Consider the following 20048-nt stretch of genomic DNA (forward strand, 5'->3'; position numbering starts at 1 on the left):
CAATGTATTAGCGTTCCAATTTTCCCACATCCTCTCCAACATTTATCATTTTCCTGTTTTGTCATGTTGGCTACTCTGATAGGTGTGATGTGGTACCTCAGAGTTGTTTTGATTTGCATTTCTCTAATCAATAACGATTTAGAGCATTTTTTCATATGAGTATAGATGGCTTTAATTTCTTCATCTGAGAACTGTCTGTTCATATCCTTTGACCACTTATCAATTGGGGAATGGCTTGTGTTTTTATAAATTTGTCTTAATTCTCTATATATTTTAGAAATGAGGCCTTTATCAGAGAGACTGGTTGTAAAAATTCTTTCCCAATTTTCTACCTTCCTTCTAATCTTAGTTGCATTGGCTTTGTTTGTGCAAAAACTTTTCAATTTAATGTAATCAAAATTATCCATTTTGCTTTTCATAATGTTCTCTATCTCCTAACAACCCACTGTTTCTAATCAAGATGTTATAAGGCATGACAATGTCAACACTTTAACATTTAATAATATTAAAAACTACCTTCCAAGCACCTGAACATAAGGTGAAAGGAAACAAACACAATCATCTAAGGCTACTGGCATAGGCTCTCCCTTTTTTCTAAACATGATTCAATGTCCAAGGAAAATGCTAGAAAATAGCAATAATGACCCCACAAAAAATTACTCAGGGAACTGACATTTAGGAACCAGAAACAGAGATTCATCCTCTAGAGACCCAGATGAATCTAACTACTCAATAAGTGACTTTAGCCAAACTCCCATTTCATTTTTTAAAACAGGATTTTTAAAATTTTAAATCCTAAAATGGGATTTAAAAGTAGGATAATATTTATTTGCTTCAAGGATAGCTGAAAACATGAATGAAATAACATTTATAAGGGCCTCAAGGTTAACTTTTATCATGCATGTTGGTTTCATTAAAGGCCTACAGTTAATTAAATGAAAAAAAAAAAAGAAAAGAAATGCCAATGAATCCTGAACCCAAACCAGCCTGGGACAAGGAAGAATGTTTAACAAAACACTGAAAATGCAGCTAAGATCCCCAGAGCACTGATAAGAGAATTTTTTTCAGGATATCAGTGGTCATTCTTTTCAACCACAACCACACCGTGACCTGAGCAAACAGTAAGAAGTGCTGAACATTTCTGCAAGACGGGCAACAAGAAGAAAACAAAGGGTGCAGGTTGCTAACAATGGAATATACAAAGAAGGACTCTCGACCACTCTGTCGGAGAGACAGGGATAACACCTAATTTATGAGCTCTGTTAAAGAAAGGCATATTTTACAGCACGACCACTGAAGACAAAGAAAGCTGACACCAAGAATAGCAAACGTCCAGAGAGTAGTTTTCACTGCATCCAGAGATATGGTCATAGAAGATTTTATTTCTGAACTAAGATAAAGACTCATATGAAACAAAAGCTTCAGTTTCTATCACAAACGTTTTAGGCAGAGTTAAATTTAGGAATGGGGCGAACCTGGGCCATGCTGCATGAAATTCACCCTCACATCAATTTTAGGACATTCAAACACAAATTCGAGACATTCAAAGATTATTTAAGACAAATGAATTAATTAAAATTAAAGCAAATTTATGACAAAAGGGCATAAGGAAGACATCAGGATGATAAACCTCAGGGAAAAGAGAGAGCCCTTGTCCTAGTCAATGTCAGTGGGGAAGGAGGGAAGAAAAACCCTAGACACTTCAAGACCACTACTGGAGAAGCCAATGCCTGTGGGGAAAAGGTAAGTAGGGTTGGGCCAGGCTAGGGAGATCACACGGGGTGTGGCCAGCAGGAGAGAGGAAGCAAGAACATCAGATCTACGTCTGATACTGAATATAATTAAAATAGTAAACTAGTTAGATGCTAAACTCAGTTATATCTATTGGTATCTAAGTGTTATCTGCACTTTCCAAATCTCAGGGCCCTGAGGGCAAAGCCCCAGTTGCTTAACCTTAGTTACTACTCTAGAAGATGCCGTTCCTAATCACCTGAGGGAAAAAAAATGTCAAAAGATGGAGTAGGAGTGGACTTGTCCATGGTCATAGAGACACTAAGTAGCAGGGCTGGAATGGGAACATCTGTTCTCTCCAATTCTTTTTTACTAACACTGGGCAAGAGATATACACTGCCTTCATTTAGAGACATGGAAAATGCCACAGTGAAGAACTAAGGTAAGTGAGAAGCCCATCCATTTCCATGAGACTCCTCTTAGGACCTTTTCAAAACCAAAACGGAAAACTTCACTGAGGGCTTATCCACGATTTCTGGTCATTTTCAGACATAACTCGTTTGTGCTACCATTTCTGTATTCATTCATTCAAACATTTATTGAGCACTTACAACAGGCTAGGTACTGGCGACCCAGTACTCCAGGAGTTTCTACGTGGTTTTCTTTTTTTCTGATCCATCAGAAGATGTCATCCAAATTTGACTTGGGATTTGCTGGATTTTTAAAAAATATTCTGTGTTGGGTTTTTGGGGTTCCTTTTCTCCAGAAGCAGAAAATGTGGTATAAATTCCTTGCTTAGTTGTCAATAAAAATGACATCTAAACTGGCCAATAAATAAACACAACAAGAAAAAAAAATAAGGCATAAGAAATTGGTTGTTTCACCTCTCTTGAGGGCTGGGTGTCTTTTAACAACATGCCTCTTCTATTTCAGCTAGACCAAGCACTGAAATTCATTGCTCATACATCCTATTGATAAAAATAAAAGTCAACTTTCTGAACACGTCTCATCAACACTAATCAATGTCTACAACTTATTTATGACAATCTCCCTGAAAAAAAAATCTGAAACAAGAAAATGTCACAGTGTTGTTATTTTGCCAATGCTCAAATTGATTTCACACATTGCTAACATGCTAACAAAAAGTTTACACAAAGAACTCAGACACACTTCCCTACCAGCAAGAGAATATCTACAAAAAATTGAAGCTATTTCTCATCTGCTCTCATGACCACATCCCCCATTCCTGCCTAGCAAAGGCGTAGGTTAATAACAATATTTGAAAATAACCAGAAGATATAAGTGGTAATGATGAGAGAAGACAGAGAGAGATTTTTTGGGATGTCTCCAACTATAAACATACACCACATTCAAATAAACATGTATTAAGTGCCTACTATATGGAAGGGAAAGAGTAGGAGAGAGAAGGAGAAACAGAGAGACAGAAAGAGAAATAGCGACAGACACAGAGAGACAGAAACTATCCCTGCCCTTAACGAACTTACATTTAGAACATGATGTCAATGAAGTTAAATAATTCCCTAGAGATTCTGGTTGGAGATGTTTCATATAAATACTTAACAGCTGTGAGGATAAAAACAGAAGGTGTAACAGCTGAAGGAATTAATCTTGACCATTTCATGGCAGAGGTCTAAGGGCACCGTCAGGTAAGAGGAACAAAATGGTGTGTTCATTGGGCGCACACACACACACACACACACACACACACACACAGAAGATAACTGAGGAAAATAACCTAATTTCTCACAGCTACATCCCCAACCTTCTAGGCTACTATGGTTCTTGAGTCTGGGGAAGCGTTGACAGAAGAGTATCTATAATAAAGGAGTCAACTCCAGTATGGAAGCCACTAACAGTTCTTGCGAGATAAACATAATTTTTCTTCCTCATTATCATCGCTGGTTATCATTCTCTATACACATGATCATAGAAAGACTGAGGGGGTACCAAGGCCGAAACTGGGACTTGGTCCTGGACTTATCTTGGCAATTTTGAGTTTCTCAGGGGTTGTTCTTGTACCCACCTCAGCCAAGAGCCATCTAGAAAGAAGCAGGACCAGCTTTTCAAAGTGGCCTGTAAAGCTATGAGGCTCTGGGTAGAGTCCTTTTCCTGGCCACACTGTCTTCAGTCTCAGACTCTATTAATGCAATCCATTCTTTAAAGGCATTCTCTTTTTTCAGGAGTCCTAACACAACAGTCAAGACCCTTTCTCAAGACTTCAAAAGAGTTAATACTAAAGTGTAGGAAGAAAAGAAGATTCTAAGAAAACAGAATCATGGGCGACTTTTTAATCCATCGTCAGCCCCATCCATTCCCAAGTCATCCTCTTCCAAGCACCAGCATCACAATCCCCCAGAGAACAAATGGCAGGCTAAGACACAGAGAGTCTGGAAGCTTTCAAAAACCAAGCATTGTGAGCTATTAAAAAGACCACAAACTGCTTCATGAATAACCCTATGGGCAAACACAAATGAAGGGGGAAAATGCAACATTATTCATCACTGTTGAGACCGAATCGTGTCCTGGAAAGTGAAGTATCAACAGCATCCACTCCTTATGAGAGGCTAAACACCAGTATAAAACACTCTCACTCTACCACAGCTACACAAATCACTTATGGAGAACTCGGAGGTCAACAATGGAAACCAACTGCACGAAAATAGTAACATCAACCTATCCCTATCATGCCCTTGGAAGTCTTTGGGAAACAAACAAAAAAAAATACATTTTGACAAGAGTCCAAAAATATCAGAGAATCTGAGCACTGGAAGGGGCTTAACATTAGATCATCTAGCTCCATTCACCCCTAGCACCCTCATTTTTAATTCTTCAAATGAGATAACATACACAAAGCACTTTGTAAACCATAAAATGCTATATATATGCCTGCTATTATTTTTATCACTCTTCAGTGGCACTAGGATAACGTAAGCTTCTCTATCTCAAATGGCAAATGCCACCTGGACACCGTAAATGCCAAGTGAAGGGCCTGGTACCTGTCCAGTCTCAGGTCAAATTACTGTCTTCCATACATTCTGTACTCTAGCCAAGCTGGACGTTGTTCTCTGCACCCAAAAACTTTTTTAAACCTGTGTGCCTTCACTTGGTTTGCTCAAGTGGACTGGAGATGCTGGAATTCCTACCTACCCTTCAAAGCCCAACTCAGATAAAAACCTCCCTTGAAGCCCTTCCCCTCTGTGCCCAGATTGGTAACGACTGCCCCAAATCTTCAACAACACAGCATTCTGTAACTCCTCAATGAATTTATAGAGACAGTTCAGTGTAACGGAGGAGAGCTAGCCTCCAGATCAAAAAGTCAGGAGGTCAAACCCCGACTCTGACATATATGGGATCTGGGAACCTGGGCAAGTCACCACCTCTCAGTGCCCTGGGGAACTCTCCAAGAGGAGAAAGAGCAAAGGGAATCATCCACACTGGAAGCGAGGAGTTCCCCACAGGGATAAAATCACAACTCCAGACTCCCTTCCCTCCCCCTCCCCCTCCCCTGCCCATTACTCTCCAAACTGAACTCATCGTGTCATGTTTTATATTGTAATTTATCTGTGCGGGTATCTTAATATCCTACCATACCATAAACTCCTTGGGGGCAAGACTCTCAAGTAAAAGAAAGCAAAAGCGAGGAGAAAATGCCTGTGTAGGTAACATCAAAATACCCGAATATTGTATACAATGCAAAAAAAACCCCTGAACTCTTAACACTCTATACACTAAAGAAAAGATCCAGATGGTGGACTGAATTTTGTCCCTGTTTTCCATGTCCTACTATTAGATGGTCCAAGGAAGGAAGATTTATGTCCGAAAATAAACTGAGTATTCCCACTGTCAAACTGAGACAGCATAAAAATGGGAGGGGGAGTTACATTAACAATAACTAATGACAAAGGGGGCAGTCCCTGAAGCATGGCGATGAGAACCCTGGATTTGGACGCTGCAAGACATAGGCTGTAACCCCAGCTCTGCTCCTTATGACTTGTACAGCCTCAATGTGCTAGTGTCTTCATCTCTCACCTTAACACTTAAAAGGTTAAGCTCATATTCCTTTTAAAGGCCCAGCCAGCTGTGGATCCTATGAGAAATCGGAATACAAATTGGCAGGTCAACCTTAAGGGTAAAATGGGCACCCAGGAATGACTTTTTATGTTACTGCCATGGCAATAGGGAACACAAACGTGACTGCGATTTCAAATTACACACTGGAGGCCCCAGAGGCCACTGCGGCCAACCTAGAGCTGAGCAGATCCCCTCTATAAGTCAGGCAATCATTCAATCAAACAGTGTTCATTTAACACCTACTATGCGGCAGGCCCTGGTGATTCAAAGCCAAAAATAAAAGTCCCTTCTAGCCAGGGGAAATAACACAGACACATATAGGTACAGACTAAAATAGGTCCATCAACCCACTGTATTTTTATAGTTCTAATTGTGAAAAACATTTTTTCCTGACACCAAGCCTAAATTTGTCTCTTTGAGGAGACAAAATTACACATGGAATAATTTGCAAACACAACAGAGGCACCAGTTTTGGAAAATTTAAAGATCTGAGAAAAACGGCATGTGACTTAGATTATAATCACCCATCTTTTCTACTAAGTTTTAAAATCTCCTCATGACACCAAGAAATTGTGCCTACACAAATACACACACAAATGAGGGTGAAATGGTCATTATTCTAAACATCTTAGATTGAATTCCAAGAGGAATGTTATACGCATATAAAATCCTGTAACTGCAGCATATATCCGTCCAAATCACTGAATCAGTCTCTGAGGAGTTGGAAGCACACCCCTCTCCACACCCCCACACCCCACCACCATCCCTGGACCTCCACCTGAAGCACAGACCTTCCTCTACAACGTCCTTTACAAGAAATCAATCAGCCTCTATCGAAGACTTCAGGTGACCAGGAAGAACTCCCTGCCTCTAGAAGCAGCCCGTTCCTCTTCTGAATAACTGTTCGGAAACATTTTTCTTCTACCAAAGCTAAAATCTGGCTTCCTGTAACTTTCACTCATTGGTTCCAATTCTGCTTATTGAGACCAAGCAGAACAAGTCATATGATAATTCTTCAAACACCTGAAAATGACAAACACATCCCTTACAACTTCTCTTTGTAGAGAAATGCTGAAGCTCTCAGCTCAACTTCCATAAAATCCCATTTTACTTGAGGAAACTGAGCATTCAAAACATACTGATTACCTTAAGACTCGTCCTGTAAAACAGGTATAAGGACTGGACTCGTGATTTCCTTTGTAGAGGGAACTCCCAGGTGAGGGAATTCTCTCTGTCACTGCAGATTTGTACCTTATCTGCAACTTAGTTTTTTGGGGTTACTTAGAACACAGAGATTAATTGACTTTCAAGAGTCACACAGCTGGTACGTATAAGAATCAGAACTTCCTGATTCTTCTCAGTTTTCCTGACCCCAAGGCTCTATTCACTATGCCATATTATGTCTCATCTTATTTTTTTAAAAAGTGCCTAAATATTATTGACATTTGAGAAAATACTATTTCCCTAAAACAAATAAAACTCAAGACATCTGGTCTTTACATCTAGTCCCACACACAAAAAAAGTTTTTCTAAGTGAAGACTTTTTTTACCCTTAAACGAAGCCATTTTTACAAATACATATAAGCAATAAGTAAATAAAAAGCAAAATTCACTTGAGGAAGCAAAAAAAGATGATTGGGAGCATTTCTCACAGCTTTTTTGCAGTCACTTAAAAATATAGCATTAATTATTAGAGCAGTGTAGGTACAAGTAATGCAGAAAATGTATTATAAAAAAAAAAAGAACATGCATTCAAATAACCACATCTATTCATCAATCCCAGTCGTATTTCAGATAGCATCCCACAACAGGTAAGGCCACTTTCCAGTTAAGCAAAAAGAGTTTTTTTGTTCCTCTTACCTTTGTTCTTGGGAATGTTCTTCCAAGTCCTCCTCAGAATCAGCCTATTAAAAAAAAAAAAAGAAGTTTCATAAAGAAAAGAGGAATCCACGTATACGAGAAAGAATTCTTTAAATCCCAACCAGGCTGACGCACTTGTAGCAATGACTCACTGGCTTAAAGAATCCCACAAGCCATAATCCTTTACTTGCTCCAACACCATCCCCACCAAGAGTACTCAATTTGCTCTACCTTACATCTCCTCGAGACTCATCTTCCAACTTAGTGCCTGGCAGTAAATAAAAACTCCAAACTAGAGTAAAAACAGATTTTTTTTTTGCTACTGCACCAAAACTCCAAAAATACATGCCCATTGTAATTTTAAATCACCAGTTATAAAAATATCTGTTGACGTTTGTAAACACAGACCAAACCACACTTGGAAATTCATCACTTAATTTTGACCTCAAATAACGTAATAGCAATATAAAAAGAAAAAAGGGCTTTCAAATGAAAATTACTCAATATAGTAAACTCACCACTGTCATCTTAAGTAGCAAGTGCAATGGCATCCGGTGTTTACCAGCTTCTCCATGTCCACTTCAGCCAATCTTACCTTATTTCATCTTGACGCTTTCTCTTTCTTTGACGTATGAGACACCAAACCATCCTATTTCTCCTTCCACTTCTTAAACTACTGTATCATCTGGTGTGATGGTGTCACTAACTCTTCTTCCTGCCTCCCCCATAACTATGAGATTCATTCCTCTGAGATTCATTCCAAAGCATCTGCACTCACTTTCAACTACTGTCTACTTCAGATCACTCTCTACTACTTACCTACAGCCCCAAACTTTCACCCAAACTTCCCTACGATAGTTCTAAATGCCTTGAGGGCATTTCCACTGGGTTTTCCCATTATGACCTAAAAATTAACTTACATCCCAACCAGTGCTCCCCATTCCTACATTTGTTCACTGTAAATGGCACCATCCTTTTCCAGGCTTAAACTCTGGAGGCATCTTGCATGTCTCTCTCCTTCCTTCATCACATATAATCACTGAGGCCTCTCTACACTCTTGAAGTGTCCCACATGTGTTCTTTCTTCTTCATTCCCACTGTCATAGCCCAGATCCAAGTTTTCTCCCTTGGACCTAAAATTACTTCATGCCTAGACAATTGCAATGGCTTCCTAAAGTCTCTTCTGGCACCAATCCACCTTTCACATCATTGACAAATTAACATATCCAACTGACCGACTGAGTAAGTGTTTATTAAGCACTGGAAAAAACCAATTCAGTAAAATTCTGTTAATAGCACTTATATGCTCAGAACTCATTTATCATGAATGAATCACTCCATAGTACCTAGGAAATCTACTCCAAACTCTTTAGTCTTGGAACTTGAGACCCTCCAAATCTGCCCCTACTATACTTATCCAATCTCTCCAACTGTTTACCAATGGGAGGTTAATCTTGGTCTCATCAAATTAGTCTCCTTTCATGTGTCCCCACTTTGCTCTCCCCATCCTTGCCTCTTTTCATCCAGATCTAAGCCCCCCCCAGTTAATGCCCTCCCAAAATAATACCCTCAATCTTCTGATTACCTTATCGATAAGCCCTTCCTTGACTACTCTTGGCCCTCAATGGGTCTGCCATTCTCTGAATTCCTACAGTATTCACTGCACAACTTAATATCTGATCATGTATTATTTGAATCATTCTTAGTTGAGGCAACATGGCATAGCAGACGTGAGGAAGCTGGCCCAGAAATCAAGAAGACATGGGTTCAAGTCCTATTCTGACACATATGGTTACTAGAAGTAATAGTATTAATAGCAACATTTATATGGTGCTTTAAATTTCCCAAAGTATTGTAAAGTTTGTGAAGTGTTTTACATGTATTATCTCATTTAATCCTGTTAACAGCCCTTAACAGCCCTTAACGATTCTCATAAAAATACTGGCAGGTAGACGCTATAATCCTCATTTCACAGATGACAAAATTGGGAAAGACTAGAAAGATGAAGCAGCTTCCTAAGGAAAACATACCCAGAACTCCAACCCTGCTTTTCATCATCAGAACATGCCACCCTGTCAACGTCCAAAAATACACGGGTTACTAACACTTGTTAAGGGCAACCTCTGAGCAGAACGACAAAGACACATCACCATATAAGTGAGATTTCCAAACACTGGAATGTTCAATATAACATCCTAGTGCAGCTAACAAGACTACAACAATTACAAAAAAAAAAAAAGATTTGGACATTCCCTTAGAGTTTACTGAATTCTCTCCTATGGCCCAACCACAGAATTTTTTTTCCTAGCTGGGAAACTAATGCTACATAGTAAAACCTCTTACAAAGCACTAATGAACCAAGAGAGGCAAAATAGTTTTCCTTAAAATAGAGACCAAGAATGATATTTGAGATAATGTATATATGGGGGGGGGGAAATGTAGAGATTCAACATATTCTTTTTTTTAACTTACTACCAAATTAAATATCTATGGTTCTTTAGTTTAGAAGGAAAAATAAAGCAAGATCCATGAGGCTTTCTACTGCTTCAAGCCAAGAATCACCTCCATGTACTCATAAAAGTTACTCTCTATATGACGGACCAGTATCAGCCCAGAACAAACAGTCCTTCCTCCCTATCTTGAAACTATTCTCACACCAGGGCCATTCACGAGTGGTCTTTGTGTTAACAGATTGAATGAACCAAAGAGAGGTATTTTATTCTTATTTCTAACATATACCTCCTTTCAAAATAAGACTAAATAACAAAACCAGAAAAGTATACAGAAAATTTCAGGACAGCTACTCTACTGCCATATTTAGAATGGACCTGCAAACATCCAAGATGGGGAAAGCATCAAAGTTCAAAGAAGTAATTGAAGAGGGTAGTTTTAACCCTACTGGGGCTCAAGGAAAAATAACATTTGAGTGTCTATCACCAACATACAACAACAACCACCTATCCTATATGGGGAACTGTCCCAAAGGCTGCAGAGAGCTATAAGACAGGGCCCCCATTCTAAAGGAGAAAACTATCTCATTAGGAAGATAGGACAAGGCAGCAAGGTAGCGCAGTGAATAGAGCTCTGGCCTTGGAGTCAGGAGGACCTGAGTTCAAATCCAGCCTCAGACAGTTAACACTTACTAGCTATGTGACCCTGGGCAAGTCACTTAATCCTGATCACCCCGCCCAGAAAAAAAAAAAGAAACAAAGAAAGACAGGACAAAGATAAATGACAATACTTAGTAGGTAGCACCTAATAATTACTAGATGAGTGGTATCAATGGAGGATACATAAGAGGAGCTGGAAGGGAAGAATGATCACCAAGGACTGGGATAGAAGATGAAGATTCCACAGCTTGAGTAGGTTGTACAAAGAGAAGAATTTCACTGAGACTGCTGGAAAGGCAAGATACTGGAAACAATATAAGTAAATATGAAGAGAAACAGGACCTATACAGGCAACAGCGAATAGAACAGATTAGCTGGGGAGAGAGTAATTGCAGGGAAAAAACAGGAAATGATTTGTGAGGAGGTAACAAGCGGGGGCAGTTAGATGGCACAGTGGATAGAGTGCCAGGAACAGAGTCAGAAAGACCTGAGTTCAAATCCAGCCTCAGAAAGTTACTAGCTGTGTGACCCTGGGCAAATCACTTGATCCTGTTTACCTCAGTTTCCACATCTGTCAAATGAGCTGGAGAAAAAAAATGGCAAACCACTCTAGCATCTTTGCCAAAAAGACCCCAAAAGGAGTCACTAACAGTTGGACACAACTGAAAATGATTAAACAACGAGCCTACGGAAGGCCTCAAATGCCAGGCTTATTAAGTTTGGAACTCTAGGCAAGGCGAAGTGATATTAATTGGGCTTTGGAGAGAAATGGGAGGAGTCATTAGATCATAGATTTAAGGATGAAAGAGATCTTTGAGGTCCAACAGTCCAATCCCCTCATTTCACAGAGAGGTGAAATAACTTGTCTAATTTCACACAAGTAGTAATGAGTAGAGCCAAGATTTGAATCCAGGACCTTCTGCCTCCAAATCCAGTACTCTCTCTCTCTCTCTTTCACACACAGTACCACAAGGCCAAAAAGCAGTGATTAATTAACAATAAATTAGAACTCGGATTAGTTGCAACAAATAGTCCCAGTTTGGCAAAATAAATAACAAAAGGCTCAACTCTCCACTTTTTGTGAGAAAAGTGGTAAACCTTGGGTGAAGAAGCCTATGTTAGACTTGGCCGCTTCGTCCTTCCATTATAGCGGCTGTTTGTTATTGTTGTTGTTGAAAGAAAGGAGTCAATTAAGGGAGAGTAACAAGAACATATTGGGAACTCTCTACAATGTTCAAAACAGCAACATTTAAAAATGAAAACCAATAATATACTTTTGGAAAAATTTGTATGAGTTTCATAAGCCCATGATGCCTAAGCCAAGGGAGTCCTTCTTTACTAATTTTGTGTGACCAGTGCCTCATAATGACTGACATTTAATGAGTTAACATTTGCTAAGTTGATTGGGACTATTCTAAGGCCATCATCACTGAATAAAATGGACTCGAGTCAACACAGGGAGCAGGAATGGCTTGCCCTTTTACTATAATAATAATAACATAATAATAGCTAGTACTTTAAGGTTTGCAAAGTGTTTAACGGATATTATTTTGTTTTAATCTCTTAACGACCCTAGGAAGTAGAAGCTATTATTATCCCCGAGCAAACAGGTTAAGTGACTTGCATAGGGTTACATAGCTACTAAGTGTCTGAGGCCATATTTGAACTCAGGCCCTCCAGATTCAAAGTCCTTTATAAGAAGCACCTCCTTCAAAACTGCAAAGATCCATGTATTACAGTTCTTGAAGAAATTTCATAATTCATTATGAAAAAGATGCTTAAATGAGGGAAAAGATTCTAATAAATCCAAAAGATAAATTATGGAGCTCAGAGTTGAAAAGGACCTCAAAATTCTTGTAGTCTAAGCCGCTTGGAGATTTGGAAACCAAGTCTCAATGAGGTTCGATCCCAAAGGTGATCATTAGTCTTGGCCCAACGTTCTTTTCCAGACACTCTTTCTTCTAATCACCAAGTCAACTCAAGAAGCATTTATTAAGCGTCCCCCTGCCCCACGTCAGGCACATAGCTAAGAGCTGGCCACATAAAGAAAGTTAAAAGACAGTTCCTGTTCTCAAAAGCTCAGGGTGCTCTGGGAGGCAGGTGAACAACACGCAAACAGCTATGTAAAAACAAGATGGGGGCAGCTAGGTGGTGCAGTGGATACAGCACCAGCCCTGGAGTCAGGAGGACCTGAGTTCAAATCCGGCCTCAGACACTTGATACTTACTAGCTGTGTGACCCTGGGCAAGTCACTTCACCACTTACCTCAGTGTCCTCATCTGTAAAACAAGCTGGAGAAGAAAATAACAATCCACTCCGGTATCTTTGCCAAGAAAATCCCGAATGGCGCTCACGATGAGTCAGACACAACAGAAACAACTGAACAACAACAACAACAATGTCTAATACATACAATGGTGGTTAAATCTTCTGTATTGATCTAGCAACTTAATCAGAAAGGAAAGTAACTCCTTGTCACCCAGAAAAGATCAGGATTAAATTATTCACCCTTACATTTCACTGCTACGTTTAGTGATCCATCATCAGATGAACTGGAACTTAATCAGCAACAACCTGCACCAATGGAGACTGTATCACTGTCATTTTCATCCATCTTTCCATAAATCCTCCAGAGAGAATCTGCCCTCCAATGCTCCGAGTACCCTCTTTCCTTTCCTTCCATATCTCTTTGTTCCACCCGAGCTCTCCATCCGTCATCAGACTCCCTAGATCATAAAGAATAGCAGGCTTGGTAAACTCTGCATACATTATTTTATCTGATATTCACAACTAGGTGAAATGGGGAGTTCAGGTATTGCCACCCTCATTTTACCAGTGAGAAAAAGCCTTCCAAGGCAATGAGAGGTAGGCAGTAAAGTTTATTGGAGAAAGCCCAGGACTCAGAATGAGGAGCCCTGTGGTTGTCCTGGGCCCTGACACTTACTAGTCACGAGACCGATCCTCAACCTCTCCACACCTCCCTTTCCTTATCTGAAAGACAGCAGTAAGAATAGTTTTTCTATGTATTTTACAGGGTTATTGTAAGAAAAGTTGCTTTTGGATGTTTAAAAATTTTTAGGGAAAGGGCATCGGATTTAGAGCCAGAGGCCCCAAGTTTGAATCCAAATTTTCTGGGCAAATTCCTTAACCTCATCCAGTCTTCATTTCAAAAAGAATGAATATGGCCAATCTTTAAGATCCTTTCAGCCTATGTCTGATCACTACTAGCTCAAGGAAACATAGGTTAGTAGTGATGGAGCTGGAACAACAGCCAGTGTTCTGTCTCCTAATGCAGTGTTCTTTTAATGCATCTTTATTCAGGAGTGTGACTATTTAAGGGGCAAGGACTGGGGGAGAGGAAAGAGGAAATAAACCCAATCCCACATATGTAGAAAAAATAAAGCCAGTGTAGATAATAAGCATCAGCAAATATTCGCAGGTACCACCTTTCTTTCTGAGGCAAATGTCATCTCTTCTGATGCTCCCAATTTACTTTTTTTCCCCCCAATTTTTGGTGAGGCAATTAGGGTTAAGTGACTTGCCCAGGGTCACACAGCTAGTAAGTGTCAAGTATCTGAGGCCGGATTTGAACTCAAGGCCTCCTGACTCCAGGCCAGAGCTCTATCCACTGCACCACCTAGTTGCCCCCCAATTTACTCTTAAGTTGCTGTCACTGCTGTGGTTCAAAATCCACTTTACAAATTCTTCTTACTCCCCATCCCTACCACATAAAGAATCAAAGTTATTAACAGGCCAGTGGAAGTAAACTTAGCAGTTCCAATGAACTGATATCCAGAAATGATTTATTTAAAAATTTCTTCCAGACCCAATAGGAAGAATTTCTAAAATCAATGTCTGCCATTTAATAAATATTCTGAAAAGACTAACTTTAAAGTGACAAAACTTCCCTTTCTGAAATCTCAGCCATAGACTATTTTTTCTAGGTACATGAAAGCTAAAATACTGTATAAGATCACCACATGTACATACATGGAAAGGAAGGTACCACGCTTGAATAACAGTTTCAAATACCACTCATTTCACTTTCATTACAACTAAAACTGTACAGAATTTTTAGACCTTAAGGTTTTTTTTTCTAAAGAGTATTACTGTGGAGATATGTTCTAGCTAAGAATTGCTTTTATCAGTTACAGTACTCAAAACTGAGTACGAATATTCTATTTAATGAAACCAAAAATTAAGAACTGGGGCCAATCATATACCTGCCAGTAAAATAATTTCTTTACAACCACAAAGTCTGACATTTCCTCCTCTGAAACTAGTGACTTAATCATCAAACCCTAAGACACATGACAGGAGAGAGTCTGTAATTTAACTTCTTTCTGGGTCTGGTTTGGCCTCTACCACTAACCAGTAAGAAGCAGAAGCTAGTCTCTTATCCTTTTTAAATGGGGCACCTTCCCAAAGGAACGGTCCTCTTCACTAGAGGCCAGCAGTCTGAGTGTCTAGAAAAACTTTCCCTGAAATCACCTCTTAGCCCTAATGGTAGCAAGTCCATATTTGTACTGGCAAAGATGAATGTCAAACTAAATTCTTGCCCTCTTGCATACTTTGCAAGAAGTCTTCACGGAATTTACATTTCAAAATGTGTTTTCTTCTGTGCAAAATTATCTCTCAATTTCCTACTGCTCAAAAACGGGAATGAAGGAAGAATACACCAAAATAGAATACAGTGCTTCAAACAGGATGAGCTGAAACAACTTTTATCTTTCAAATAACACCCCAAGCTGATTACAAACTTGGACACACAAGTAAAGAGTATGCTTAAGGTTACATACTGAAAGCTGGAAAGGAACTGAAAGCCTCGCTAGTCCAATCCCCTCATTTTACAGATGAGAACCTAAGGCCCAAAAAGGATATGCTTTTCTTAATAGAGTTCAAAAAGACCTACTAAGTACTTTTTTCTATGGTTATAGAAATTTTCCCATTAAATCAATCAGCAAAGTTTTGCAATAGTGTATCTGCAATGGTAGCAATTCCTGTGCTATGTGACAGATTCACATAAAACGTTAGAGCAATTATTTTCTCTTTTGCATTCATTATTATATCACCATATAGGAAAAAAACCTGAAAGTCAAGTTCTTAAGTGGGTGTATTCGAAAATGCACTGGAGAAGTCTGGAAAGAATCCAAATGACATTAGCATATTTTAAAAATAAATACCTTTAACCTAAAGCTGCTTAATTCTAATGCAAACTACAGCTTATTAATATTTATGTGCCATAGCACTCAACATTTTCCAAGTATGTGGCACTTCAGGAGTTCTAATTCATTCCCTCTTATCCTGTGGGTCATCTATCCACACAACACTCATTTTGCACTTGGTCCAACTAGGGTCTACCACTAACTAATAAGAGACAGAAGCTAGTCTCTTACCCTTTTTTAAACGAGGCACCTTCCCACAGGAATGGTCCTCTTCACTGCCGGCTGCTAGTATTTGTATGGACTCCCTTGACAAACCCAAGAACCTACTCACACAGCAATTCTTTAAATCGACCTTTTCTCTTCACCATTATCACCACCTAACTGAGCTCATGGCTGGCTGGCTGGCTGGCTGTGCCCCTGGCAAAGTGGCCCCTACACCCCACCCGTTCTCCTGAACTTGAGGCCAACATGACTCACAGTCCCCATCACATGGAGGGGGAGGGGACTGGGAAAGGCCACACTGTTGCCAGGTGTTCTAGCCTGGCTACACCATTTATTTGCTTTGCAAATTGACATGGGTGCTGCTTGGACTGCCAAGGGGTAGCTGGCCAGGACTCTCCTCCTCCACACACCCCCACATACCCCCACACACCCCTCTGGCCATAGACAAAACACACACACAAAAATAAAAACCGTCACTGTCTCACCTGAGTGGGCAGCAGGAGTTCCCCTTCTTCTGCCTGCCACAGCTCGACCACATTGGGCAGGGGCTCAATGACTAGAGGAACACCAAAAAAAATGCATTTTAAAATCACAAAAAACCCCCAATCTATTAGGTTATACTATTTTCTCTTAACCCACCTATTACTCTAATTTTTCTTTAATTTTTAAAAAGAAAAACCATTGGAGTGAAAGGAAAAGAAGTGAAACAAAGTTCAAAAGCCAGTGTGCACATTTTTAAGTTTCAGTCACTTTAGGCCACTTGTCCAGGGCAGAAAGAAGGAATAGTCAGGTTTCTGGGCAAGACCAGTTTGGGGAGGGAGCTGGAGAGAGGCTGGGAGAGGGAAGAGAAGGGCCAAGTGGAAGATGCTTTCATGGCTCTCTCTCTTTTTTGGGGGGTAGGGTGAGGGGAGATTGTATGGCTTTGATTCTAAAAAGCATCGCTGTTCTGAACCAGAGGAAGAGGGGTGGGGGTTGCCTTTCTTCATCTTGGCATTTCCAAACCCCAGTGTAAAGGAGATGGGCAACAGTAGCCCTGGCCGGCTGGAACAATGCATCAGGAAGTGGGGGGCTGAGGAGAGAAGAAGAGAGGACAGAACAGGAGAGAAGAAAGGAGAGAAGAGAGTACAGGAGAGAAGAAAGGAGAGAAGAGAGGAGAAGAGGACAGAAGAGAAGAGAGGAAAGGAGGAGAGGACAGGAGGAGGAGGGGAGAGGAGGACAGAGAGAAGAAAGAAGAGAAGAGAGGAAAGGAGGAGAGGAGAGGAGAGGAGGACAGGAGAGAGGGCCGCAGAGGAGAGGCCAGCGGCGCGGAGCGGAGGGCCAGGACAGCTCGGCAGAGGCCAGGACAGGGAGGCCAGGGCGCAGCGGACAGGGCGGCGCAGCGGACAGGGCAGCGCAGCGGACAGGGCAGCGCAGCGGGCGCCCGCAGCGCCGGGCAAGGCCAGGCTGGCCCCTACTCCGTCTGCTCCTGCGGACTGGGAACCATTAGCATTCACACAAAGCGGGGGCTCCGCTCGTCCCGCATGCACAAAGCCGGGGGGGGGGAGGGTGATGGGAGAGGGACAGAGGAGGGAAACCAAGCCCGGCCCGCCCCCCCCCAGCCCCCTTGCAGCTAGCGGCTCTCACTCGCATTCCCCCACCCCCTAACTTCGCTTCCTCTCTTTCTCTCCCCTTCTTTCGGGGCGGGGGGGGGGAGGGAGGATGCGGTGGTTCTAGGTGGTCCATGGACACTCTGGGCTGTGGGATAGCGGCACCCACCCCCCTGCCCCAGCTGACCTTGTCCCTGAGCCCCTCCCGAGCGGCAGCAGAGCCACAGGAGCTGGAAGAGGCCCAACAGAAGGTTCGCGGCCGTGGCGGCGCGGCAGTAGGCTCCGGGCTGCGGGCAGGGGAGCCGGGCCATGCTGCTGCTGCTGCTGCCGCTGCTGCTGCCGGTGCTACTGCCGCTGCTGCTGCCGCCGCTGTCGCTGCTGCGGGTGCTCGCACTCCGGGCTCCCCTGCGGGCTGGGCTGCGGGCGGGCGCCGCCTCCGCCGCCGCTGCTGCCTCTGCTGCCGCTGCTGCTGCTGCAGCCGCCTCCGCCGCCGCCGCCGCCGCCGCCTCCTCCCTCGGCCTCCTCCCCTCCTCCCTCCGCCGCTGCTCCGCCCCGGCCCGGGCCCGGGCCCCGCGCCCGCCCCGCCCCTGCCCCTGTCCCCTCCCCTCCCGCCCCGCCCCCGCGGCCGCCCGCGCGCGCCCGCCCCGCCGCCGCCCGGGCCTCCCCCAGCCTCAGCCGGGGCTCCTGGGCTGTGCGCGCGTGTGTCCGACACAGATAGGGAGGGGGGATGGAACGCGGGGGGCGGGGGCGGGGGCGATGACAATGAGGAGGCCCCGCCCGAGCGGCCGGGCGAGCACATGGCCCAGAGCGGGCGCTCGCTCCCACCTCCTCCATCCTCCGCCTGCATCCTCCCCGGAGCTCTCCCGGGGGGACGCTGGCGGAGCCCGGGGCTGGGGGGGCTGGGATGCCAGGTCCCTACCCCCCATTTGTTGGCGAGGAGGTTGGAGGATTTTTTTCCTACTTAATTCTGGATAAGTGGAATAGATTGGGGGGGCAGGCGGAGAATCACACACACACACACACACCCCTAGAATAGGCTACAGACTTAGAACAAGAGTGGAAATAATGTGGTAGTTGTCAGAGGAAACAGGAGTGCAGCCGCGTGGCCCCTGCCAGTTAAGCAGTGAGGATATCCGGTGTCTGAAAGGTCTGTAATTGAGGAGGAGAGGGCTCTCCAAAGACCCAGGAGGCTGACCTCAACGCAACAGGGTGGCCGCGAACCCCTGGGCCTTTCGTGGACCTAGTCCAAAGGAGAACAGGTGTTCCCCTGCTTCCCAAAGCGTTTGTAAGTCTGCCATGTAGACAGTCCCTTGCAAAAACTTGGAACTGCAGAAAAATCTCCCTCTTCTGGAAGATTGGTCAAAAGAATCGTGTTAGTTACCCTCCCAGTGTTTGCAGAAGTTGGTATCCACGGCTTGAATCCCGGTTTAAAAAGGACCGGGATCCCTCTCTTCTAATGCCTCCTGAGAATGAAATTTCCAGTCCTCTTTCTTGGTGCTTCACCCCTTCCCCACCTCAAAGCATTAATCTGAAATCTTAGCATCCCACTTAATTGGAACATCACAACGTGTCTGTGTCATAAATGTAGGTTTACTCGGCAGTTTCTTTGCATACACAAGTGAAGCATTGGAAAATTTCTTTTAAAAAGTCCTTAAAGTGCTTCCTGAGTTGCTAGTAACAAATATAGAAACTGCTGGGGCTGATCGATAATAAGGAAAATAACTGCACACCTGTTGAAATTACAGTGATTTTTGATTTAATTGCACATGGAGTCTAACAGTCTAGACAATAGAAATATGATGGTCACATATCGAGGACAGAAGGGCCAAATGAATTATGAATCTTCCCAGCCCAGACTGCAGAGTGCAGAATTAAGTATTCAGACTCACACCACTTCCAGTAATAACTCTTGCCAAGGTTAAATAATCTAATCGGTCATAGGGAATTTGTTTTATAGCAAAAGAATCAAGTGTTTTAGCTGCAAGGGATGTTTAGAGATCCTAGGCTCTTAGGTGAGGAAACAGGTACAGAGAAGGCTTAATGACCTGCTTTGTTCATATAGAGCTGGTTAGTAACAACTGGGCATAGAACCCAGCTCGCTTTTCACTACCCAGGTTGATATGCAGCTTATAGTCCATCTTATGAAGGGAAACCATCTCATGAAGCAAATGTATGGTCTTCATAAATTTATGACTCAAAAATACAATAAGCTTAGCTTTATACTCCTATCCTAGCTTGATATAATAGTCCTCCCTTCTCTTCCTTTTATTTCCTATTTCCTT

The 20048-nt window shown here is 42.4% G+C and overlaps 1 protein-coding gene across 1 annotated transcript in view; it reads right to left on the reverse strand.

The window, feature by feature from the left end:
- The window catches only part of TMEM131L (transmembrane 131 like), a 170306-nt gene extending 152048 nt beyond the window's left edge, over window positions 1–18258 (reverse strand). The window contains 3 exon segments of the mRNA XM_020993980.2: window positions 7684–7727; window positions 16666–16736; window positions 17954–18258. Of these exon segments, the coding sequence (XP_020849639.1) occupies window positions 7684–7727; window positions 16666–16736; window positions 17954–18077 (239 nt within the window). The 5' untranslated portion in view covers window positions 18078–18258.
- Window positions 18259–20048: the final 1790 nt, after the last annotated feature.

Source organism: Phascolarctos cinereus, unplaced genomic scaffold (genome assembly GCF_003287225.1).
Source record: "Phascolarctos cinereus isolate Bilbo 61053 unplaced genomic scaffold, phaCin_HiC Scaffold_9;HRSCAF=440, whole genome shotgun sequence".
Taxonomy (NCBI): Eukaryota; Metazoa; Chordata; class Mammalia; order Diprotodontia; family Phascolarctidae; genus Phascolarctos; species Phascolarctos cinereus.